At 43.2% G+C, this 26,323-nt stretch overlaps 1 protein-coding gene across 1 annotated transcript in view; it reads right to left on the bottom strand.

The window, feature by feature from the left end:
* Window positions 1-26,323, bottom strand: part of LOC138569907 (macrophage mannose receptor 1-like) — a 1,155,048-nt gene that overhangs the window by 324,056 nt on the left and 804,669 nt on the right. Inside the window, exons 20-22 of the mRNA XM_069648336.1 lie at window positions 24,539-24,681; window positions 17,573-17,687; window positions 15,251-15,420 (exon numbers count right to left, since the gene is read on the bottom strand). Coding sequence (XP_069504437.1) covers window positions 15,251-15,420; window positions 17,573-17,687; window positions 24,539-24,681 — 428 coding nt within the window. The remainder of the gene's footprint in view (window positions 1-15,250; window positions 15,421-17,572; window positions 17,688-24,538; window positions 24,682-26,323) is intronic.

Below are 26,323 nucleotides of genomic sequence, written 5' to 3' on the forward strand. Positions count from 1 at the left end.
AGGTAGTGAGGGATATAGTGGTTTCAAACTGATAGCATTTCTCCTTAGTGGTAGGTGTAAATAAAATATAGTACATGTATAAGTATGGCCATACCTAGTGAAGAAGGTAGAGAAGACTCCTGGATGTAAAAAGGTGGAGTAACCCTTTCATGATTATGTCAATGAGAAATATTAAAAGTATGTTTGCTATATGTTATGTTTTAGTGAAGGAACAGAGAAACGTTGTAAACAAAGAGTCGTAATCAAAATCTGTATGACAATATGCCACACTTGCATGCATTTAAATAGCACACGTGCATCTTTTCACCATCCTGGGTAGGTTAATTAGATTAGGAAGGGGCAACATTAAGTGTTAAATGTATTTAGCCAGAATAAACACAGTAAAGAAAGAAGAGACTGTGGTCTAGGGACATCAGGAAAGGGACTACAAAAAGAAGAGTACAGAAAACATGCTCAGCAAAACAATGAGCACTAAAATAAGGCATGCAACAAATTTCCACAAAAAAGATAAAGCATAGTGCACCATTGCCTCTACTTTAGAAAGATGAGATTGCATTCTACCTGGACATGGATACAAACAGATGATGCCAGCGCCATCACGTTAAGGAAATACACAAGCGACAAGGCCAGTGCCCTCCATGCAGAAAAGTTTGAAAGGTCTATTTTAGGGAAGTACATTTCTCTTTGTTAGTATATCATGACATATGCCTCCGTTTGGTTTCTACAGGAATTGAATGACATTTTATTCATGGATGCGCCAAGAAGAAAGAAGAAGAGCGGCTGAAGAAGACTGTTCCTTTTGTGCCATTGTTGGTTTTGTCTTGTATGTTTCGGTTTTTAAGAGACAATTTAACTCCATTGGTGTTAATCATGACACATTCGTTTACTCCAGAAGGCAATGCATCCTAAAGCATGGTCCTTGGATGAACTAAGTGGCCCCTGAACTTGCTGCAAAGCAGCCAAAAAAGTAATAATGGACCGATGAAAGAGCTGTACACTTGATATGGAGAAGAAAAGAGAACCCGATGGAAAATGTCCTAACAGAAGTTAAGGGAGAGGATGGCCAGGAAATGAACTCCAAGCAGCTGGAAAATGGACAGAGACAAAGGAAATGTTGGAGGTGGAGAAGAGAAAGAATGTGGATTTACAAATCTATACCAAATAAACCAATATCTACACGAAGAAAGAGAAAAAGAGGATACAAGAAAAAAAATGAATGAATGAATGAATGAATGAATGAATGAATGAATGAATGAATGAATGAATGAGCTGGTGGGTCCCCTCAGGAAAAAATATATAAATATCTTTTAACAATGTCTCCAGATTCTCGTAGTGGCGGGGTCACTCGCTGTGCATGTAAATTAATGTTTAATTGGATAATAGGAGTGGGAACAAGATGGAAGTAAACAATGTAATTTTCTGGGGATGCATAAATAAACACAAATAATAAAGAAACTAAGAGGCAACATACAGTCGATCATTCCCATGATACATTGGCAGAGATCAGAAATAAGTTAAGTGAATTTAAGGAGACCACACACACCAAAATAATTTGTTAAACCGTTAAGTATTTGCCAGAAGATATGGGGAAGGAGACAGGCTGGGAAAAATGCTGTCTTGGGCTATCAAGTCAGTAAATCCCTCAACTTTTATTACTGAGATAGAGGACAATGGGACAATGCAAAAAGACCAGGGGCCTCATTACAACCCAAGCGTTAAGGGGTTAACAGCGCCATAAAAGGTGTCGGCGCCGTTAAACCCTTAACGCCTGATTACGAGGTCCCTTTGCGGGTTGCACTTTAACGCCTGCTTTTAGCAGGCGTTAAAAAACCAACCCGCAAGGGGACCTAGGAGCTAATTACGGCACCGTAATTTACGGTGCCGTAATTAGCGCCTTCCCCATTCCCATTGAGCCCTATGGGCCAAAAATGGGAATGGGGAAGGGGCCATGGTGAATAGGGAATTACCGCCCGCCAACCTTGGAATGGTGCGGTAATTCCACCATTCACCATGGCGGACCCCGGCATGGACCATGGTGCTAATAGCACCATGGTTTAGCGCCGGGGTCGTAATGAGGCCCCAGGAATCCATAATGAACGTGTTTGACCGATACTATGCTGTGCTATATGCCAAACCTGATGAAAATCCTGTTGACAAACTGCTCCAATACTTGTTGACTATACAGCTAGCTTAAGTTGTAGATGAGCACGGTGAGCCACTTAATTCCCCTGTCAAAGTTGGTAAAATAGGAAGAGCTATTAAAGAACTACCATGTGCTCCCGGCCCAGATGTACATCAGTTGAAAATTAAAGGGAACATGTGGGAACGCTGGCCATCATACTGTTCGGGGTATATCAGGAAGCCCTAGAAAGACAAACTTTGCCTCGTACATCTAGAGAAGTGATAATTACGTTAATCCCTATACCGTGGAAAGCTAAACATCATTGCTTCACATATAGGTCCCTTTCCTTATTGAACTTGGACAATACGGTCTTAGCTAAAATACTTGTCAATGGACTCTCCCCTATAATGGTTAAACTGGTCCTACCATATCAAGGCAGATTTATCCCGGGGAGGTCCACACAACACAATCTTATAATGCCTGTTTGCTGTTCTCTCCCAGGTAAATTAGAGACATTGAGCTGCTGCGATGCTATTAGAAGCAGAGAAAGCATTTGACTCCATAAGTTGGTCTTTTCTGTTGACTATTCTCCGACATATGGGGTTGGGAGTTTATTTGATCTCCTTGATAAAGTTACTTTTACATTAAATCCATGGCTAACCTTCTCATTAATGAGGGTACAAAGTCCCCTACATTTGAATTATAGAGCGGCCCTCTATCGCCCGTTCATTTCATATTACCTATTGAACCTTTGGCCTGTGTGCTTTGCACAGGCCACATCCACAGGGGACTTAGCTCCTACATGCAATGGATCCTGGTCTCACTGTACATGGATGACCTTCTTGTTTCCATCTCAGACCCAGGTTATGACATTGATCCTACTGTGCGCACAGTAATAGAATCCAGTGAATATTTTGAGTTACAAATTAATTGGACAAAATGAGACCTGCTTCCGCTTACACCGTTGATGAGTCATGCCCACACCAGCTGGGGATTTTGGTGGGGCCCCGATGGCGTCAAGTACTTGGGAATATGTTTTTCAACTGATACATCAGTTATATGATGACAATTACTTGGCTGCGCTTGAATCTGCTGATGCTCGACTGGATCGCTGAAGCACTCCACCACTCTCTCTTATTGCTTGTATATCCATTATAAAGTTGGTGATTCTTCCCAATTGTTTTTATATATATTCCTTAATGTTCCATGTAGACCACCCAAAGTATATTTTGAGAGATTATGTACAATGGGAGGTGGGTACATTTGGGTGCATAAGCAAACAAGAGTTGCATGGGGGATATCACTCGCTCTTTGAGGAGGGAGGACTGGCTGTGCCAGATTTTGAAACGTATTACCAGGTGGCCCAGAAAAGTCATATAAATTATTGTTATTGTACAGCACCATATGGAGTGCAGGTTGTGCTGCTGAGAGCTGTGGTTGCCCCATGTAGACTTACTCCTTTGTTAAATGGTAAACAACGCATTCAGCGACATAAGGTAAACACAGTAAACACTGTCTGCATTGCACCTGATGCATAAGAGATTTGATCATCCAAGGCCTATAACAACGGACATTGCTTTTTATAGAATTGAGGGGCTTGATAGCAATATGGACACTGGACTCGGTAGGGAGCTGGCTGCAATTGGGACACATAAGCTTGGTGATTGGTCTCAAGCAGGGAGATTTATCTTTTTGTCTGACTACAGGGATATGGAAGGTACAACTCTGAAGCAGCAAATGTATTACCATAGGGTTAAGGGGGAGCTGAAGGCTCTGCTGGATATGCTTCCACAGCTCGCTCTACCAAATGAGGTGGTGCCAATCCCCACTAATCCAGAGGAGCGATAACATTTCACATAAAAACTCTACACTACAGTTCCGAGCTGGGGAAAAGGGAAACCAATGAAAGCAAGAATCAGATTGGAGAATACACTGGGCCAAAACATAACAGATGAAGATTGGAGTTATGCCTGCTTACAAACTAGACTTGTTTTCCACAAATTATAAACAATAACTGTTACAGTTTAAATTTCAACATCAGGCATAAATTACTCAGATAAAAATAAAAAAATATGATCCAACTTCACTGGGGCATGTCCGCATTGCAAGATGTTAGATGCAGATTTTTTTACACATGAACTGCACTGGTGTTATGACCTATTGTACACTAATTCGGAGTACCCTTAGTGATGTTACCAGTTGGGATAAGCCAACTAGCCCTGAAATGTTTTTGCTGGGAGTAACCCGAAAGGTACCGAAACAACATTGTAGATATTTGGGCACAGCCTTGATGGTTGCCAAGAAACATGTTGCAATGTTGTGGTGGTCGCTGCGTAGCCCCCCTATGGAAGGCTGGCTAAGAGATCTGGTGTGGTTTAATAAGCAGGAAAATACATATAGAGAGCTGGTTGCTCCTACATCCCTTACAGTAGATTATTGGCCTGCACTCAGTTCACATTTATGAGACGCAGGAGCATTTTAAAAGACATGCTGATGCTATAGTCTGCGCTGTGTAGTTGTGGCCACACAGCGGAATTACATACTGTACAGTACCTTTATAATTGAAACATTTGCTGCATCCTTGTATAAGGAAACGCTTTCTAGATGTTAGATATGGGTTTTATGCTTCCAGCGAGGGGACACGGATGATGATGTGGGTATATTGTATAAGTTGTTCCAAATGGTTTGCCAATTTATTCTACGATTACCCCTAGAGGTAGATACCCCTTTGCTCTTAATGTTGCAAACTATTGTTAGTAATAAGTATATTCTGTCTGTAGGATACCTGTTTTCCTGGATAATGATAACATCTATAATGTATGTAACACTACAAAATCTTAAATAAAGTGTTAAAAAAAATTACAGTACTGAGGGTTCATGGTCATCCTCTGAAACAACTACGTAGCTGAAACAGCCGTGCACATGTGAGTTGTACATTATTTAGCTTGTAGTCCTGCTTACACTGAAGATGGATAAATGAGGCTTGTAGCAATGGTTCAGGGTAGGCATTTACCTCTAAGAAAGCATGCTGGGGTGGGTTGGAGCCAATCTTAAGTCAAGCAGGTGTAACACAGCCATGTGTTGTTCAAAACTAGTTTAAATGAGTACCATTGAGGTTTGTACAATTAGAAAGGGCAGAGGCCATGGCTAAATAGCATTTATCTATCAAAAAGGCTTGCAGGACTGTGGCAGTCAGTCACATGCATGCCGAGAATGCATGGTACAGCCATTCTGCGTTATCATGCTCCGTGCATGAGAACCTTTGAGATTGGTAATATTACAATACAAAAAAGGTAGCAGGCGCCCCTCTCTCGAAAGAACACGGCATGATAAACTGTTCTGTGATTTTTTCCCACTTTGAGAGTTTGCAGCCATCTGCTTTTTGCTCACTTCACCTTTCACAGATGGGAAATATCCATTCACATATCAGTCTTTGTCCCGCCCACATGAGCAGTCCAGCACCGAAATGCTATGGCAATTCTCCTCTGAACAAGAGTACCAACAGCAACCCCATACACGTGTTTCAGCCTTGTTGGGCTTCATCAGTGAGGTGGAGCTGTGCCTCTCTGGTAATATTACAAACATGAGCGATCTTGGGCGGAGGTATTTACATCAAGACCAGTCTGGGCACACAGCAAAGCATGCATGATACATACTTTAATCTTTCTGAGTGTGCTTACAAATGTACAATTGAGGTTGGTAACTGTACAGCAAGGAGAGCGCCTGATGTGGATATACCCCTACAAAGCCAGGCTGGAGAAGTGTCTGTCAAATGCTAGGCATGCATGATTTAGCCATGTATCCCTCTGTGACTGCTCAAATGAGTATGATGTCTACAAACACATTGATATGAAATGTGTTCAGGGCTGCTCCGTACTTCTGAAATACCAGTAGTACACTTATCTATGGCTCTGCAAAACAGCTGGAAGGATTAAGTTTGGCAAGCATATGTTCCCTTTAAAATCCTGCACAGAGACCGTAGCCCAAATTTAACAGCTTAGCTTAACAACTTCTTAAATGTTTGGGTGGTTCTTAACTCTGACAGACAGATAACTCAATTAGTTTGGCCAAATAATTTTGACCACATCTATGTACATGCAGAGTAGGTCAAAAGTGATCCACTGCAGTACGGTGCAATTGAGCCTTGCAAGATTCTATGCCATCAGTATCATTCAGGTGTTGTCATTTGTGATTCTATGACAAGACTGGAGGCGAGCATTATGCTTCAACTTCTTTATTTACTACCCTTCAGCAGTTTCAACAAAACTATCTCAATCAATACCAAGAATGTTCATATGTCCATATAACTTTCATTTTCAAAACTACAAATCCCAAAGTCTCTGTAGTCCTTCTCCTTCCAGCTCAGCTATGACCACATCCTGTCCCTGAGCTCCTCCTCTCTTCTTTTACTGCTCTTCATTCAGATAAGTCACATTCTCTTTGCCTCCCAGTTAATGTGTATATTCATTGCAGTAACATATGTCTAGATATAGTTCGACTTTATATAGCATGATGACTCTTGCTTGACATAGTTTCAGCGATTTTTAATGAAGGAGCGCAAGTTTAGACTCAGTTAGCTCGTTACGAGACATAGAGAGCGCGTCGGCGGACGAGCGTGTTTGTTTGAGTTTTTCTCGAGAGACTGTGTACTATTTTAGGGAAAGTAGTAGGAGCTCCGGCGGCCGCCTTGGCCCTGTGCCGTATTCCTGGCACTTCAGGGGTGCGCGGCGGGCCGCAGAGCTCTCGGAACCCGCTCTAGCCTTCCCCGGGAAGGTAGAGCGTGTTCGCTCAGGTGCTGGCCCCCTCCCTTGCGGAGGCAGAGCCAGGCACCGAGCGCATGCAGCCATAAGAAAGGCGGACGCAGAGCGCTCCCCCCTCCTTCGCGTGGGCGGAGCTTGCCGAGTGGCGGGTCGTGTCGCATTTATTCTGCGACGCGGACCGAGACACCGGCTTCACAGTGCTATCACGCGTTGGAACGGCGGCAAGAGCCCGATTCCAGCCGCGCGCCGAAGCGTTTGGGCTTCTATTTATGTAAGCAGCTTCAGGAGAGAGCTGAGAGAGGAAGCGGGCAGCATCTGCTCCCGTGTGAATTGTGCCAGCTACCAGCACTCGCACACGGGGCGGAAGCCTCACGAGAGACAGCCAGTGAACCTAAGCCACCGCAGGCATAAGAAATATCCAAGTAGTCCGGTGCAGCCACAAGTAAAAAAAAAAAAAAAAGAAGAAAATAAATAATGAATAAAAGACAATATTAATACAAGAGAGTTCTGAACTCTGATAAGCATCTACTAGGAAGTGGGCAGCGAAGACACCTTCTCACAGGTATTAAGGCACAGAGCACCCCTTGTCATGTCGGAATTCGAATGGAGTGAGGAGGAGCAGTCCCTAGACTTAGCTGCTAGTTTCAAGGAGGTGCTGGGGAATTCCCTAGTAGATGCAGTGGTTCAAGGGGTGAAGCCCTTACAGGAGAGGCTGGAGACACTGGAAGCAATGCTTCATCAGCCTAAGGAAAGCACCACGAGGACTCGCAGCTTGCCCATTGAACCCTCAGGAGCAGGGTCTGCGGGGAGTATTCAGGCCCGCAAGAAAAAAACCTCTGCAGACCACCAGGGCCCTATGGATGGGGCGGAGGATAAGGCCCCGGAGGTCGCCGACGCCTTCGTGAAGCTTAAGAGAGCATATTTGCAGCGTCAGGCCGTGTCGGACCTCATGACCCCCTCTCCTGGGGAAGAAAATGAAGGAGATGGTGACCTAGGCTCGGAAGAAGAGCCAGAGGAGGGAGACCTAACCCCTCAAGAGCCGGAGGATCCAGTCGAGGAAGATTGGGCAAAGCCTAGCGGGGGAAAAAGGCCCGCAAAGAGAAGCACCTCGAGGAGGAGCAGGACGATATGTTCGACCCGGATGCCATTAGAAATCCGAGATCTTCCGACTGGCAGCCTTCTCCTAGAGTGGCTCAATATATGACAGCAAGGCTGAGGAAAGCCTTGGATAAGGAAGTGAGACAGCGTCTCCGGGCAGAATGCCCTCGACCAGACTTGCCGGGGAAGGTGGCGGAAGCCCCCGAATTGGACCCCAAGATGCTCACCTTTGTCTCAAAGACCAATAAGGACACCCGTAAAGGGATAGACAGGTCCTGGAAGAGCTGCCAGGAGAAAGTCCTGGACTTAGCCGGTCCTCTCGCTAAGATCATGGATTTAGCAGAGAGGGCAAGGGACACAGGTGAAGAGGTGGACCCGGAGGCCCTAGCAGGTTGGGCGCAAAGAGCAATTTGCCTCCTAGGTAACGCGAACTGCGCCATAGCCTCTGAGAGAAGAAGAGGGCTGCTTCTGAAGATAGACTCGAAGCTTAGTGATCTAGCATCCTACGAGCCCAGTGAGGCAGCCCAAGGTCTTTTGTTTGGGGAGACAATCGGAAAAGAAATGGGACGTTTCGTAGGCACTTACGCCTCACTGGAAAAAGCGCAAGCATCCATACGTAAGATCTTCCCACAGAGAGTTTTTGCCAGGACCGGTCGCCACAGGGGTCGCTCGACCGGTCGTCAACAAGCAGGTAGAAGACCCACGAATCACAGAGCTCAGTATTGGGAGAATAGGCAGCAAGACACGTTCTTCCCGGCCAGAGGTTGTAACACCAGAGGGCGACGAGGAAGAGGATTCGGACGAGGCCAAGGGTTTACACCAGGTAAGAGCGAGAGCCTATCCTCCAGTAGGAGGGAGGACATGTATGTTCTGGGGAAACTTGCGTGCACTTTCCAGCGATGCCTGAATTTTGCAAACCGTCAGAGGTCTGCAGCTAGAGTTTATTCAGGACCCAGTACAGACCACTTCACCCCGGCGCCCGCACCTAGCGAAAGTGGAGCAAGAGGCTCTCAATACCGAACTAGAGCATTTAGAGAAGAAAAGGGCCATAGAAAGGTGCCCCGGGGACCCGAGCTTTATCAGCAATATGTTTCTCGTTCACAGGAAGGAGAAAGTACGCCCGGTGATAAATTTGAAGGAATTGAACGGATGGATAGTCTACCATTATTTCAAGATGGAAGGGATCCATCAGCTCAGGGACTCCCTGAGGGAGAGAGACTGGCTGACCAGGTTAGACTTGAAGGACGCCTACCTCACGATTCCAGTGCAGGAACAGTTCAGGAGTTTTCTGGCTTTTCGCTGGAAGGAGCAGTTCTGGCAATTCAGGACAATGCCATTCGGGCTTGCGTCAGCGCTGTGGGCATTCACGAAACTGATGAAACCAGTCGCTGCGGCCATACGAGAGAAAGGAATTCGGCTGATTATATACTTGGACGACCTGTTGCTTCTCACAGAGGATCGTCAGGCGCTGGAATATCAGACAAAGTGTGTACTAGACCTGTTGCAATCGCTGGGGTTTCTGGTAAACATGGAGAAGTCGGATACAAAGCCGGCGCAGAGGTTAGATTTCCTCGGCTTCATCCTGGATACAATGAAAGCCACCCTGGAGCTACCGGCAACGAAGATACGAGACATCAAGAGAGAGATCAGAGCATGTCTAGAGAAGAAAGTGATTTCTCTAAGAGTTCTGGCGAGAATAGTGGGCCTCCTAGCAGCCTCCATTCAAGCCATTTTTCCAGGTCCCTTACACTGTCGAGCCTTACAGAGGTTAAAGATAAGACACCTACAACAAGGGTTGAGGTATCATCAATCGGTACCGCTAGATCAGGAATCTATAACGGAGCTGGAATGGTGGGCGCAGAATATATATGCCTGGAATGGGCGTGCCATATTTGGAGACCGGCCAGACCTCGTGATAGAGTCGGACGCCAGTCGTCTAGGATGGGGAGCCTGGTGCGGAAAGTTGCAGACCGGAGGCAAGTGGAGTGCAGAGGAGCTCATCCTGCACATAAACTGCCTAGAGCTCCTAGCAGGCTCTTTCGCGATAAAGACGTTCACAAGGGACAAAGTGAAGTCTTGCGTCCTGCTGAAGATGGACAACATTTCAGCAGTTCGTTACATAAACCACTTAGGAGGGACGAAGTCCAGGATGCTAGCCGAGTTAGCGAAGGACTTCTGGCATTACTGTCTAAGGACAGGGACATCAGTGACAGCGGAGTATTTGCCCGGAGAGCTGAATGTAGTAGCAGATTGGAACTCTCAATACCTCACGGACTCCAGCGATTGGAGGCTGGATCCAGCAGTGTTTCAGATGTTGGATCAGAGATGGGGCCCATTATGCACAGATCTGTTTGCGTCGCGCCTCAACGCCCAGATACCCAGTTATTTCATCTGGAGGTTAGATCCAGACGCAAGAGGTACGGACGCGTTCCTACAAGAATGAGCAGGCGGCACGCATTATGCATTCCCTCCGTTTATGATGCTGAGCAGAGTGATGGCGAAGTGTCGGAGGGAGAGAGCGGAGGTGGTACTAGTAGCACCGTTGTGGAAAGCGCAGGTGTGGTTCCCGACGATGATAGAGCACCTGATAGATCTGCCGAGGGTCCTTCCGGAAGGAGAGCGTTTGCTCACGGACCCAGCTGGGCAGTGTCATCCTCTGAGAGTGAGAGGGACACTCCCGCTCATCGCGTGCAAGATAGCTGGAGACGATGGGAACTGCCAGGCATTTCGATGCAGGCGGCGGAACTTATTGCCGAATCCTGGGCTCCATCGACTAGGAGGAGCTACGACACGGCTTGGGCCAAGTGGACGAATTGGTGTAGAGGGAGAGGTTTTCATCCCATTTCTGCACCTGTAGTAGCCATACTAAACTTCCTAGCACAACTGCTGCAAGGTGGAAAAGCTTTTCGCCCTTTTCGCACTATTGGAGTGTACAGATCAGCGATCTCCGCAGGTCACATTCCGATTGAAGGAGTGCCAGCAGGCGAACACCCAGCAGTATGCAGGCTTATTAGAGGAGCTAAGTTTAAAGCGCCACCGGCTCCCAAATATACAGTTTTATGGGACGTGGCGAGTGTACTGAAGCTATTGGAAAGCTGGCCGAGCAATAGATATTTGTCTCTCAGGCAGCTATCAGGCAAACTAGCGATGCTGTTATGTCTCATATCCTGTAAGAGGGTATCGGATGTTAGGGCATTAGAGATTAATAGAAGGACATTTGGACCGGAAGGAGTGACCGTTGTGGTAGCACAAAGGACTAAATCAGGCACAACCACAGTGCACTATCCCTATTTTCCAAATAATAACAAATGGTGTGCAGCTAGTTGCATAAAAGAATACGAAGACAGGACGGCGGAAGTGAGAGCAACAAGTACAAATCAGTTGCTAATAGCGTGCAGGAAGCCTTTTCAGGCGGTGAAGACCGCTACCATAGCGAGATGGGTTAAGGAAGTAATGCTAGCAGCAGGTATTGATTTGCGACAGTATGGGGCGCATTCAGTGAGAGGGGCCATGGCTTCCAAAGCATACAGGACGGGAGTTCCATTGCAAGATATTTTGGCAGCTGCTGACTGGGCAAATGATCGGACCTTCAGGGAATTTTATTTGAAACCACCTGAAAGTTTAGCGAGTACAGTGTTAGGACAGCTTTGAACAAGCATAATGCTCGCCTCCAGTCTTGTCATAGAATAAAGATTACCCCTGCTATATGCGCAGGGAGTATTAATTCTATTAAAGACTAGGAGGCGAGCATTAGTTCCCACCCACGACTGTTTGATAATCATATTGTATTGTAACAATGTATGGATATGATGACAAACTAGATTCCACCCTGATGTTATGTTTATGTTTTCTCTAGGGGAAGAGCAGAAGAACAATTGAAGGGTGATCTAGAAAGGAAGGCGTGTGTTCAGCCGTTGTGAAGTTAATTGTTGGAGTTCAAGAAGTCCTTACTCGGTTGGCAGGACGAGAAAGTTTGGTTACAGGACATTCAGAGCACGTAAAAGAGAGGAGGAGCTCAGGGACAGGATGTGGTCATAGCTGAGCTGGAAGGAGAAGGACTACAGAGACTTTGGGATTTGTAGTTTTGAAAGTGAAAGTTATATGGACATATGAACATTCTTGGTATTGATTGAGATAGTTTTGTTGAAAGTCCTGAAGGGTAGTAAATAAAGACGTTGAAGCATAATGCTCGCCTCCTAGTCTTTAATAGAATTAATACTCCCTGCGCAGATAGCAGGGGTAATCTTTATTAAACCTGTGAAGGCTTCAGAATTTCAAATATTCAGCTACCTGAATTTTACAATAATTACTTTCCATACACAAAATACCTAAACTCCAGACATGACACAAATCACTAAGCAGGACAGAAAAGGTCATAAATGTAATCTTTCCTGAATAGAGTGGGTTTTTTTGTTGCAAACATCAGCAAGACTAAAAAGATACAACATACAATTCGAAGCATGACTGCTCGCCTGTCATTAATGCATGTCAATGAAGAATGGTTCCAGGAAATAATGACAGGCTCAACAGGATGGAATGGAGATGTCGCCTAGCAAAATAAAGGAAAGCATCTCATTTGATTCAATTCGATTACAGCCATAATAGCCCAAGAATATATCCACAAAAATGGGGATTTAGTCCCAGTGTCCGTAACAATATTATTCCTCAATGGATTTTTCAAAACATTGCTAAAGGGTTCTTATGCAGGAGACTTGTGTCCAATAACCTTGATTACAAAATACCTATCAGAAGACAGGGTTAACTGTTTCATTTTTTTATTTGATATCTGATATTAGCTCCCTGAAGGGGGGCATCAGCCAATCTGGAGGCTCGGTACGTGGGCTGTACTGTATGGTACAAGCCCGCGTTCTGAGCTGCCTGAGCAGCCATCGCCTCCTTCCATTCTCTGCTCCCCTATACCCCTCACCATAGCATCCGTGTAGTTTCCTACATCGGTGCTAATGATGTCTTAAAAAAATAAAGATAGAATCTACAGTGCTGCTGTTCCCCCAGTCAATTTTCCCTGCTGATGACGTCAAAGTCATCAGCATGGAAAACGCACTGCCTGACCCGGTAGGACCGTGCTAAAAGCTAGGTTTCTTTTTTTAAATAAAAAAAATTCAAATAAAAACTACACGGGTGCTAATGACAATATCACACTTGGTGGTAGGAAGACCCTGTAAGTAACAGCACTGCCACCCTCATTAAGCGACACTTGCAGCGATGGGTCCTTAACTTGGGCAGCAGGCCTTTATCTACAGGGTCAGCCCACCACATCTGGGCATATCGCCTCATTAGAACTCTGGGCGGTGGCTGTGGCATTAGCCAATCAGGGAACTCAGAACACAGGCTGTATTCTCTAGTATAAGGCTGCATGTACTGTATGGTACAAGCCTGTGTTCGGAGCTGCCTGAGCAGCCATCGCCTCCTTCCATTCCCTGCTCCCCTTTCCCCCTCACCATAGCACCCATGTAGTTTCCTCCATGGGTGCTAATGGTGTCTTAAAAAAACAAAGAAAGAATCTTACCTTTCATCCGCGGCCCGGCGCCTACAGTGCTGCTGTTCCCTCAGTCAATTTTCCGTGTTGATGACGTTAAAGTCATCAGCATGGAAAACTCAGTGCCTGACCCGGTCGGGACCACGCTGAAAGGTAGGTTTCTTTTTTTCAATTAAAAAAATTAAAACAAAAACTACACGTGTGCTAATGTCAATATGACCCTTGATGGCAGGAAGACTCTGTAACAGCACTGCCACCCGCATTAAGGGACACTTGCAGCGATGGATCCTTAACTTGGGCAGCAGGCCTTTATCTACAGGGTCAGCCCACCACATCTGGGCAAATCGCCTCATTAGAACTCTGCGAGATGGCATTAGCCAATCAGGGAGTTCAGAACACAGGCTGTATTCTCTAGTATAGGGCTGCATTCCAAGCTCTCCCAGAGCTGCATGTGCCTCACCCCGTGCCTTCATTGCTCTCCTCTTCTCCCCATGGCACCTTTAGCACCCACGACTAAGCACACCAGGTTGCTAAAGGCTATATTACATTATGAAAATAAGACCAACTTTGTAACCTTCATTCCTGCTTTCAGTGTTGATTACGTCATCGTCGCATGACTGAAGGTAATTATGTTTTTCTTTTTTATATATTTTACTAACAGGTAACCATGCTTCACACAGTAATTCCCACTTCAGTCCTAGTTTGAAGTTCATTGAATGAACAAATTTAGATGATGATGTTGCATGGTTGTTTGGGTTACCCGAATAACAATGTAATTGATTCCAGCTACTTTGATTGGAAGCATTGGGATTGTGCAGCAACATCATTGGTGTCCCAATCTACAGCCATGGCAGCAGCGACCTCAACGTAAGTGTAGGGCAGAAGCATGTAAGCTTCTTACTATTGAGATGGCATACATTCATCAACTTCTGTAGGAAATGAAGTTCCTGTAAGTATCATGAGAGATTTAGCACGATGTGACAGACAACGTAATTGCAGACACTAATAGACATGCACCGCTTCCTGTCACCTGCATTACTACAAAAGCACAGTTTTGTGTCACCTGCATGATTCCAAAAGCGGGTGCCTCTAATGTTAGCTAGAATGCTGATAGTGTGGAAAGTTTAGGAACAATGATCTGCTGAAGTTTACGCAGAACTACGACAGAATTACGGCATGAAGAGCCTTATGGCAGGGGTAAGCATTGCAGGCTGCTTAAAAAAAACAACATTAGAAAAATGTATATTTTTAACATTTTGCATTGTCTACACAAAGGAACCTACCCACATGCCAAATGTCAGGTTTGCAGCATGTTGGGAAGGATGCTGAATATTTCGAACAGACACACACACATATCCACATATGGCAGGGGTATGCATTTCAGACCGCTTATATTTTATACTTTATACATTGTCTTCACCATGGAACCTACCCACATGCCACATTTCAGTTTTGTGGCATGTTGGGAAGTATGCTGAACATTTTGAACAGGCACACACAAACACACACACACAGATACCCACAAATGCCCCTTTTGGGAAGACTGCCACTGCCTCACACGAAGCACTACCACATATGTTTTTGATTAATAACTGTGTATGCTCTTCACTGACAATGTATATAAGTCAATAACAAATGTTGACGTTTGATCTACCACCCTAGACAAAACATATTACATCTCTGCTCCACAGCTCAAGTTATAAATATGTAACTTTTAAAAAATAACGAAAATTGTACGATAATACCAAATTAAGAAGAAATTGTCAATCTTACTCCAATCTCCTGATTTGTAAAATAAAGTCTTCCATTTGGGGCACCCTTTGCCCAATTCGTGTAATAGACTCCGCTTCCATCTGTCCATAGAAACTTTGTTTCGAAATTGATGTCATTGAACCCAATCCAGACGCCAACCTGCATGTCATTTAAATGGTATAGAAGGAAGTCTAAAAAGATACAAAAATGTATATACATGTTTTAATTAAAACCTTACTTTCACTGCAATTTAAGAGCTTGTCAAACAGAAATCTCAAGCATACAAAGCATTATTTTGGAATAGGACAAAATTATGGAGGGCAAAAAGTCAGACCCCCAAAAGTCTGACCCCCATTTTTCTGCAGATATATATGTGGGGGGGTAAAGTTAATAAAAAATCTATAGGGGTAAGGTGGGGGGCTGTGGAGGGTCCCCCCCACATATATATTTCTGGAAAAATGAAGAAAAAAAAAGGTCGGGCGTTTGGTAGTCAGACTTTTGCATTCGGTCATTTCACGCAGATCCATGATTTTTACATGTCCTATCATTATTCTAATTTCTAACCTGACCTTAGCTTCTAAGCTGACCTTGTTATCTGATACATTTTTAATGTTACCTGTTTATTTTATGTATGATGCAAATATGTAATCATCAATAATCACCTTTTTTTGGATTACTGTGCAAACATGAGATGGAACTATTGTTCCCAATTTACTAACATCTAGATAGATCAAGAACACTGTATGTGCAATAAAACACTCTGGCAGAATATCCAAAATGTCATTGCTGAAGTCCAAAACCCATGCCAACCTCACCACCTGTCCCATCTTACAAGCATGCCCTGTGGATCTAAGACATTTTGGGTCCTTGGCTGGATCAATGAAAAAGCAAAGTATTCTGCATCTTCTGTGAGTTTGTGTTGCCCATACAAATTATCTTCACTGTGGATCTCTGCCAAAAATTCTGTGAACATTTGTTTGATGGACTACTGTTTGTTTGTTTGTTTATTTATTTATAACGCGCACCAGACCCAACGGTATTAGGCCGCAGAAAGCATAAAGAGGATTGTTCAGCTTAGGTTACATTGCTGTGCATTACATTACAATACATTAATTACATTACTGCCTTGCCATCATTATCCAGCTTGATCTATGCAGATCTACGCATATCACAACATCACTGCAGTGTTTCAATACTTCATCATCAACTTGTGTTTTTTTTTGTTACTTAGACGTGGTGAGCTATAGAATCCCCTTTCACCCCAAAACGTGGGGAATTTGCTGGTTAAATTAAACATGCCTTCATTACCTCTATTCTAGAAACAATGCTGAGATACATATACTGATAAATTAAAGGCCCCCTCTTTGCAAGGACTTGAACGTGTAATCAGTGCATAAGCTTCAACTATTGACCCACCTTGTACCAGTTTTCTAAGAGATCCAATCATAATTCCTCCTGATCTGAGAAGAGCTCCCTTCCTTAAAAGAATGTGCTTCTCTTCTAGACAACATTGTCTTCAGCCTCTTATAAGCTTTCAATATTGTTAACAACTACACCATGCTTGATCACCTCCATACGTCAATGGGTCGTAACAGGTCTACTCTGAAATGCCTCATCACCTCTGTATGTACCTGCATGCATAAGTATAAACAGTATTCCTTTCTGTAGGTAACAATACTGTTTTCAAGCAAAGGCCATTCCATGCTTTGTGCACAATGCCAGCAGACCGTGCCCTACAAGCACTCTAGTTTTGGGGCATTGCTGAAAGAAATATCCACACATAGTAGACATATAGCCTGGCTGCAAGCAATGTGTTGTAGGGAAGAGGTGCTGCATTTGCCCTGCACTTTGTAGGTGCTTGAAGCTGAAGCACTGCACACTTGAAACATAAGCACTGTGCTCAGGGTAATGTTGAAGGACATTCTTTGTGGGTGCTGAGGTCACAGTAACTGCAGTGAAGGCATTTCAAAAGGCCAGATCCCTGAAGAAGACTGTGACCTGCAGGCACTGTTGGAAGCGCTATTGTGCATCAGGTAGAGTTGTAAAGATAAGCCTGTGTGCAGTAGCCACATGATATCGCTGCAGCAATCTCACTTATTATGCCATTTGTGATGTCATCAGTGATGCCATGTGTGAGGTTATGAGCAACGCATGGCAGTGGGATTGAAAGAAATTAAATGACTTCAATCGACCAGTCTTGGCACATTGAAGTCATTTTAAGGTTTTAGCTTGTAATTATGATGCTCGTTCTTCTGGAATGATAACGGTGTGCTATTTTTCAATTCATATATGTTTACTCTCAATTGTCAAACAATTACTTTGGTTATGATAAAATAAGCTCACCTTGAACATCGTCACTGTTTATGGTTGCCAGGTTTCCTCCCTGATTAATGCATTGTTGTCTTGCAGCACTCCATGAACGGACTTCGATTTCTCCATCACCAGATATTTTATAACACTGTGAAAAGCAATTGCATAATATCCTAGTCAATCATACAAAAACAATTAAAAAAACAACAATACGTGCTAAAACAAAAATGTATGTGAGGATAAATAAAATAAATAGCAATGATCTTAAAAAAAAATACCTTTTGTGTGATATTGTTGTGTATTCTAGTTGAACAGGAGATCCGGCAAATTCTCAAGCTGTATACTCATTTTGCATGATAGCATGTAAGTAGTAAACAGCAGTAATATATACTCATGCATTGATCACATATCAACAATTATGAAAAGATGTTACCATCTACTGTGTGAGTCTGGGCTTCGAGTCAGGCTAATCAGTTGTTTTGGAACACCAAGGTACATTGCGAGTGGAATAGCTTCTGAGCTGTAATCCAATGGTCTGGGATGCGCACCAATAGTTATTTTTATTATGTAACTAGTACCCAATGTTCTAGTAAACAATAACTAATGGAAGACTGATGTGGTTTCCAGGCTGGGCCATTACTTGGCATTTATATAGCGCCTTATGTATCATTGGTATGATCTCAAAGCGCTGGTAGGTTGAACGCCCTCGGGAACCGTAGTTCAAGTCAGTAGAGAGGGAGAGTGTGGTATGGTGCGTGGGTGCACCGGATATGTGTGCAGCTGGTGTGGATGTTGGTTGATAGCTGCTTTCTAGCGATAGGTGTGGTGCTGATGAAAACAGTTGGATGTGTTCAGTCTGGTAGGTGGACACCTGGACTGGGTTCTGGCTGTGTTAGGCCCGAGGAACGCCTAAGCTAGCCGGAATGTGCTAAACTAGCTGTGCTTTATTAGGGTGATGAGGAGTTTGTGAGGTTGTGTTCGTATGAAAGCAGCTAGGCCGAATCATCATGGTATAGCTGTGTTCTAGTTGAATGATGGTGTATAGCAGAGAGTAAGCATAGTGATGTGGTATGGTGGATATCAGTGAGCAGGACAGTGGGGACGAACATAGCGACATACATATATATATATATATATATAGCGACAGGATGGATAGTGGTATATATGAGATACAGATACCTAAGGGGATACTGGTGCATGGCATATATAGGTGATACAGGTATTAGGTAGCATTGAAACTCAACAAAGTGAGACAATTAGGCTTTTGGGCATGCTGTCAAGATGTGAAACTTGACACAGTGACACAATTGGGGTACCTTCGCTGATATGAGGTATATTGTTAACTGATGGGCTTGGAGATAAATAATCCTGCAACGCGGGGAGATAAATAATCATTTGGAGCCTGCGAGGAAAGAAATCTCCAGCGGATATAGAAAGAAAAACATTGTTTTACAGAATCGCAAGGATTCAGGTAAGCAAATGTGCTAAGAGCTATAAAAGGGAAATTTCAGGGAGGGGATGTCAGTGCTTTGCAAGTGATCCTGGACAAATGCCTTCAGGCTGGAGGGCACAGCTAGAGGACCAGAAACAGGCTGGACATTGTCTCCCTATATGGCTCTGGAGAGAGGAGGGGCTGATCTGCTCCTTTTTCTGCTTGGATTTTGAAGCATTGAAATTGAAGATTGCTGCTTGTACTATGGTCAATTCCAATTGACACTACATCTTTTTAAGTCTTATTCACATTTTCTCTACTTTTTGCTAGGATGCCATGAGGATTTTGATAGGTGGTTTTTCCCATTGGATTTGATATTTCTTTTATTTTTCTTGGATTGTGCAATTCCCAGATTGCGCAGGCCCAGGCTTCATGCATCCTGTAGTGAGTATGAGAATCAGTTTTACCAATTTTTTATTATAACATTGAGAAAGTGGAGAAATGGTGAGGAAGCAGTTAATTTTATGAAGCTGATTAGTGATAATTGATGACGTATTGAGAAGGCAGTTCATTTCATGAGGCTGTTTAGTGAGAACTGATGAGCATACAATTTATTTTAAGAAACTTTTATGTTTTTAGATGGTTTACTCATCTTGGGTAAACATAATCAAATGATAACAGTATTTTTGTGTTTTTCATTCTGAATGTGTTATGTGTAGTTAGAATGATAGTGGCAGTGTTTTTCATTACTTATTTCTCTTAATAAAACGGAATGTACTTAAAAGAGAGTGCCAGAGCATTCATTGAGCGGTCATTATTGAGAAGCTAGTTTAAAACATATATGCAAGTGTGTTAAGTGTGGGGCTTCTAGTTCAAGTGCAATAGGCTTTTATTTTATGTATGTCATCCTAGCTTAAAAAATATACAAAATACAGAAGTAAAACAGATCACCACATCATAAAATATAGCAACATGTAAGATTCTAATTAAAAATACGTATATCCAGTAAACACATTATTGCTAAAAGGTTCATACATACACGGATAAAAATAAAGCCATTAGTGCAATGTTTTTTGCTCTGATCCACCAAGCATAAATGAGAAATGTAGATACACAATACACCACTTTAATCACATCACATGTTTTGAGGAGTCAGTGCTTCTACTGTTGTTATACCACTTGCAATTAACACTGGGACAAAAAATATGTAAGGGCACTATAAGCTTTGCAAAAAAACAGAAAATGTGTCAAGGTTTCTCTGCTAATAGGAAAAAGGGACAGGCACCATTACCATTTGTAGACAATCTCTTAGTAACATTCGCCAGAGGTAAGTTGGAGATTTCGAACATGACATACAGTTTACGTGTGCTAGGTGGCCTTACCATATCAAGGTATGTTTCGAGACTCTACCCCATCTTCCTTTCCAGATATAAGATTCCCCATGTAGAATTACTACAATTGGCAACTAATTCTGTTTACATAAATTGTCTTTCTTTGTACTTAGTGGTGGCTCTATGTCCCTCTGTTAGGCAAAGTTGGCTGTGCCATAAGTTTATGAACTCCAAAAAATCCAATGACTGTTTTAATTGTCATGTCCACGGGAGGGATATACCACCCTCTGAGTCTAATATGTGAGTTATTGCTTTTTGATAGGTATCACACTCAGGGACAGACCAGATCCTAAGCCAGAAAAAGAGCAGGTCTAAAATAAACCTCTTGTTGTATTGGGCTAAGTCCTATTTCTAAATATATTTGGAAAGCTGGAGCTGATTTGGGTAGGCCCAGCAATTTCTTTAAAACTGTTCGTTCTGCTGAGCCCAATGTGTGAAAATCAGCATGTCCCCATAATTCAGCTCCATAGCTTGACGCTGCCTTGGCCTGGAAAGATAACATTTTAATCGCTGGTGAAACCACTCCTTGCCCCTGCCTATAGAAAAATCTTGTTATCCCCCATATTTCTCGATTTGAACGGTAGCTTCCTTCACTTGTGGGGGCCAGTTCCCTTGGTCATTAAAACGTATGCCCAAATAATCGTATTCCTGTACTTGTTCTAGTACAATATTTTGACCTGAACCAACATGCTAGCGTATTTGCAAAACTTCGGGCGGAAAATCAGGATCTTGCTCTTGGATATATTCATTTCCAAAGACAACTCAGTGCATTTCTCCTGGAATGCTTCCAATGTGGTCTTAAATCCTTTAGGGGAGATGGACAAAACAACTGCATCATCGTCAAAAGAAGCAGAGGACATTGCTCTACTCCCAATTTTGGGGTCGGGGGGTCTAAACATTGCCTTCTTACATGGGACACCACCTTATCCAAGTATATTAGAATAAGTATGACGGCCAACATACAACCATGTCTGACCTCTCTTTGGACATCAAACAGCTTTGTTAATTCACCCTGAAGACACCATCTTGCAGCTGCCTTATCTTCCGTGTAAAGCTGTGTAATAATTTTAAGTAACCCGGGTGGAACTCCTCTTTTGGCCAACATTTTCCAAAGGTCTGCCCTTGACACAGAATCGAATGCAGTCCTCAAGCCCACAATGGCGGAATACACCTTCATCCTCTTTAATACTGCATACTTCTGAGTGACAAGGTGGGGTCTTAATGCCTGATGTCATGTACTGACTCTCGGTTGGATTCCTGCCTGGAGGTGATCAATTATGTCATTTTGAGTTGCCCATTCCTGTAAGTGAACACAAATTGATTTGGTGAAGATTTTTCCCACTCCATCTAGCAATGATATAGGCCTAAAGTTGAATGGGTCACTCCGACTCCCTTCTTATATTTAGGGGTTATGCTGGCCATATGCCATGATGGGGTGACCCAATTCAATCGCAGGCATGCGCAAAAACAGAGCCTTAACATGGGGCCCCATATCATCGGTTCATCCTTGAAGAAGTCTGTGGGAATGAGGTCAGGGCCAGGAGCCTTGTCCCACTTCTGTTTAATTATTGCCTCACATACTTCTTTCATTTCTAAATAGAGGGGCCTACTTGTAACAACCACCTCCTTCCCTAAAACTATGCAGCGGAACCATTCTCCATATCTTTTTGTTCTGTGTATAACGCCCCAAAAAGATTTTTGCATGTGGACCGGCTTATTTCGGTAACCGCTCCCTTGTCCCAGTCCTCGTCCAAGCCATTAACCAACCTCCAGAATGTTCTAGTGACCCCCTTGGATCCTGCATCCAACAGGGCACCCCATTTTATCTGAGCAAAGATATTTTTGTTCTTTACTAATATGGCTTCATATTCAGCCCTGAGTACTCTGAGTTGTAATTTGTCCTTAAATTGTCTGCTTTTTAGACAATTAAGGATGGCAGTCTTTGCCTTTCTACATTATACCAGGGGCAAAATACGGTTGCCCTACTTTTTTTACTTTTAATTGGCTTTGACACAAAGGTGCAGATAGTCTCCAAAACTTTATCAAAGGAACCTATGAGGTCTATATCACTCATATGTGTCTGAATCAGGTTCTTTATTAATGGGACTATTTCCTTATATATCAAGGGTTTAACTAATGTCAGGTCAAGATTGGTCCACTTAATTCATTTATTGACAGTCCCCTGATTGCACGATGGGATGGCATGCAGTTAACCTACATTGATATTATTATTATACCCCCCTCTGTTTGAACATTTTGACACATAAAGGTTTATGGTCACTCCCCGCCACACCCAGGAATTCTAAATCCTTTATTCTATCCCATTGCTCCACGGAAGACAGTATTTAATCAATATGGGATTAAGTGTGGGGCATCTATTTAAAGTACTGTATATTGTCTTACCATATATGGTGCATGTTCTTCATAAGGAAAGGGCTTGTCAAAGCTTTATGTTATGTTATGTTATTGTACTTATATTGCGCCAAAGCCCGTGGGCATCCAGGTGCCGAGAGACAGACAATAGATAGGTAAGAGCGCACGGTAATCATTCATACTTTAACCCCTTAAGTGTGAAGTGCATGTATGTTCATCCTGAATTCCCATAGGAAATCATTGTAGGCTCCACCCACTCCTGCAGTTTTAACAATAGACTCTCAATGCATTACATGACATTAGTAAATCTCCTGTGTGAATGGGTGAGGGTGGCTAACCCACTGCAGGGGTTTCTTGCCTGCTCATATAGGCTACAGTGACCTCTCTCTCTCTCTCGCTCCTGCCCAACTCCTCCTGGAATACGTTTGGTTCCCATGACATGATATTCCAACACAGCTTTTTTGTTGGTCCCATACTTAACTCCTCTCTGTGTGGCCGAGCCACTGATAACAACAAATTGAACCTTTTTCTGCATGTATCAGAACTGCATTCATACCATGGACAAAGATGGTAATTGCCTCTTCTACCCTTCTAGTTCTGCGATTGCACATAACTTTGGCTGTGGGAGTGCCAACTCAGCTAATTTTACTGTTAATAGGATCACTTGCGGCACATTTATGGAAATTGTGCAATCCTTAATAAGTCAGCACCTATGTGTTCTCTGAACAATGGCTATATGATTCTGAATGTTCCTTCCTTATAAATGCCATATCATATCATATCATATGCACGATGGAACTCCATGGCATGTAGAAATCCCTGCAGCAGACATAAGATGCATTGGACCAGTAGATACTTTGGGTAAAAAAATAATACATATCCATATCCCCCTAGTGACTTACCACAACAAGCAACCCTTAGGGCAACTGGATTGAATAGGCAATGTGGTAAAACAGCCTGCAAGCCCTAGCAGAAGAACCAAAAGAAATCATGGTTTTGCAAAATAGGATGGCATTAGATATTTCCCTCCACCGCACATGGGGGAGTGTGTTCTCTAATTAAAGAAGAATGATTTGTGTTGATTCCTGACACATTTTATACACCACAGGTCATACAATAATATTAGGAAGGGCAGGTGATGGATGAAGTAGGGTATGGGCATGTGGATGACCCTGAAATATGAGTGTGAAACTAATCTGAATGCGACCAGTGCAGGGACTTGCAGTGATGCTTTCTTGAGTGTAGGAGAAGGAGTACTCTTCTTGCTCTCTGCCAAAAAGAAGTGTTTCCAGCTGCTGATTGATGGCCTTGGGATGAATGAACTGGCAGGACCCACATTTGTCCATGTTGTTGTCCTTTCCCAGATTCCAGGAACAATTGTGATGCTGTTCAGAGGAAGACATGATACACTAACAGCTATCACAGGTCTTGAAGACTGATTTAGGATATATATTTTCGTAAAGATCTCAAAAAGTGGCTTGAAAGAATGTAGAAAATTATAAGGGCAAGATGTTGCTTGTTGACAATCACTGTTGCAAGGCACAGCTAAGAAAGGCAGCTTATTGAAATTGTGGCACTATTGATTAAATGTTAGGCATCTGAAACGTTGTTAATCAAATAGGGAGCCAACTGTTTTCCTTCTTTCGCAAAGCTGTTGTATTGTATGAGATTTAACATTTAATTTCCAAATCAGAACAAAACTAAACAAAAAATTAGTGGTTTAAACACTGTTTTTGTCATGTGGCAGTGTGACATCAGCAGGTTGGACAATAATATAAGTGGATAACTTTGTCGTATGCTTACCCTTTTCTTGTGTGAAAGCCAGTTTGATGGACATCCCCCTAATGGCATGAGGCTGGTAGGTGCAAATGTTGAATTAATAGAGCTGTTGTGTCTTTCACAAATGGACGGATATGCGAATCCACAATTTATGTCATTCCATAGTCCTGCAAACAGCATAAATATTGCAGACATGAAACATAACACAATGTCATTTATCATCTGCATAACAGCAAATGTATTTGTATCAATTAATCACCTGCCTCCTATGCAATTTATTTTACATGCATCACCTCCCAGGCAGGAAGATACATTTGTATGAGGCTACATCTAAAATATCCTTATATTCTGCAGGCCTATGCCTTGTAATATCAAGGAACATATGATAACAACTATTTTCTTTCTGTCCATGACAGCAAAGATAATATGCCAGAAGCACGGAAACTGCTCTCCTGAACATCCATGAGGACCTGCTCTCGAACCTTGACTCTAACATTCCATGTGTTCTCATTTTGCTTGATCTCTCTTCTGCCTTTGATACTGTCAACCATACCATCCTGCTCAACCGTCTCCGTGATAACCTCGGTATCACTGGTCAGGCTCTGACGTGGCTGACATCTTTCTTCTCAAATCGACCCTCCCAGGTCCAACTGGGGTCTTTCCTCTCTGACATCTTCTTCTCTACCTGTGGTGTCCCCCAGGGATCTAACCTCTCTCCCTGGCTGTTCAACCAGTATCTGGCACTTCTCGCCCACCACATCGCCGCTCTCTGCCCCTACTTTCAGTGCTATGCGGATGATGCCCAACTCATTTTCAGGCTACCCTCGGCCTCCTCCTCTCCTTCCCTCATCTCTGACTGTCTTTAAAATGTACACTTACTGCATGATGTGCCTGGCTGAATCATTGGAAGACCTATTTGCTCGACTTGGTCTTGTGATACACTTCTTAAATGCTATTGTCTCTTAGCTCCTTCTATTATTTTCTTTCCCAGTTAAGTGCAGGTGTTTTAACAGTTCAGCATGTTAAAATAAATGGAGGCACTCTGTGGGCATAAGAAGCGTGTTTAGATATGTTAAGATTGGTGTGATTCAATGATTTAAGAGCTTGGAACTGTAAGACTATCCAAAGTCTCAGTCTTACTGGCATTAAGGCAGAGGTCGTTGGCGGCACACCATTCCATCAGAACGAGGGTATTCCTATCCTCTGAATTTCCATGGGAAATGGGAAAGTCAGAGGATTATGTTTATGGATAAAGCACCGTTAGCACAGTCAGACGTAACCCCTCTTTTTTCTCAGGTTCTGTCTGTCATTTCATCAATATATGTGTTCTTGAAATTCATACCTTCACAAGAATTCCCTCTTCACAACAAATACGGCGGCAATGTTCTCAGGTTCTTAAGAATTCAGGCACTTAGTTTAAATCATGGGGGCAGGAACTTAAGAGAGAAATTGGTCTTGGGGGACTGACGGCAGTACTTTATACTTTCGGTATGGGGAGAGACAGTGGAAGCCGAACAATATGCAAGGATAGCATAATTAGACACAAGGATGGCTGATACATTTGGTACATTGAACATAAGAGGACTCAGTACTCCAAATAAGAAAGCCCAGATGTTCAGGGATGTGAAACGGTGTAGCCTGTCCATGGTGGGTCTTCAGGATCCCCATTTGAAAGAGTCCAACCAGGAGTCTATAGGTGATTCTATCTGCATTCCTTTTGTAAGCACCACATTTCCGCATCAGCTCTACCAATAACTCTTCCTCAGTATGTTTCCGGATCCTCTTTTGAGAAGAGAGCGTAGAAGCTAG

The sequence above is a fragment of the Ambystoma mexicanum genome, chromosome 2q (assembly GCF_040938575.1).
Source record: "Ambystoma mexicanum isolate Mex_15411 chromosome 2q, UKY_AmexF1_1, whole genome shotgun sequence".
NCBI classification, from domain to species: Eukaryota; Metazoa; Chordata; class Amphibia; order Caudata; family Ambystomatidae; genus Ambystoma; species Ambystoma mexicanum.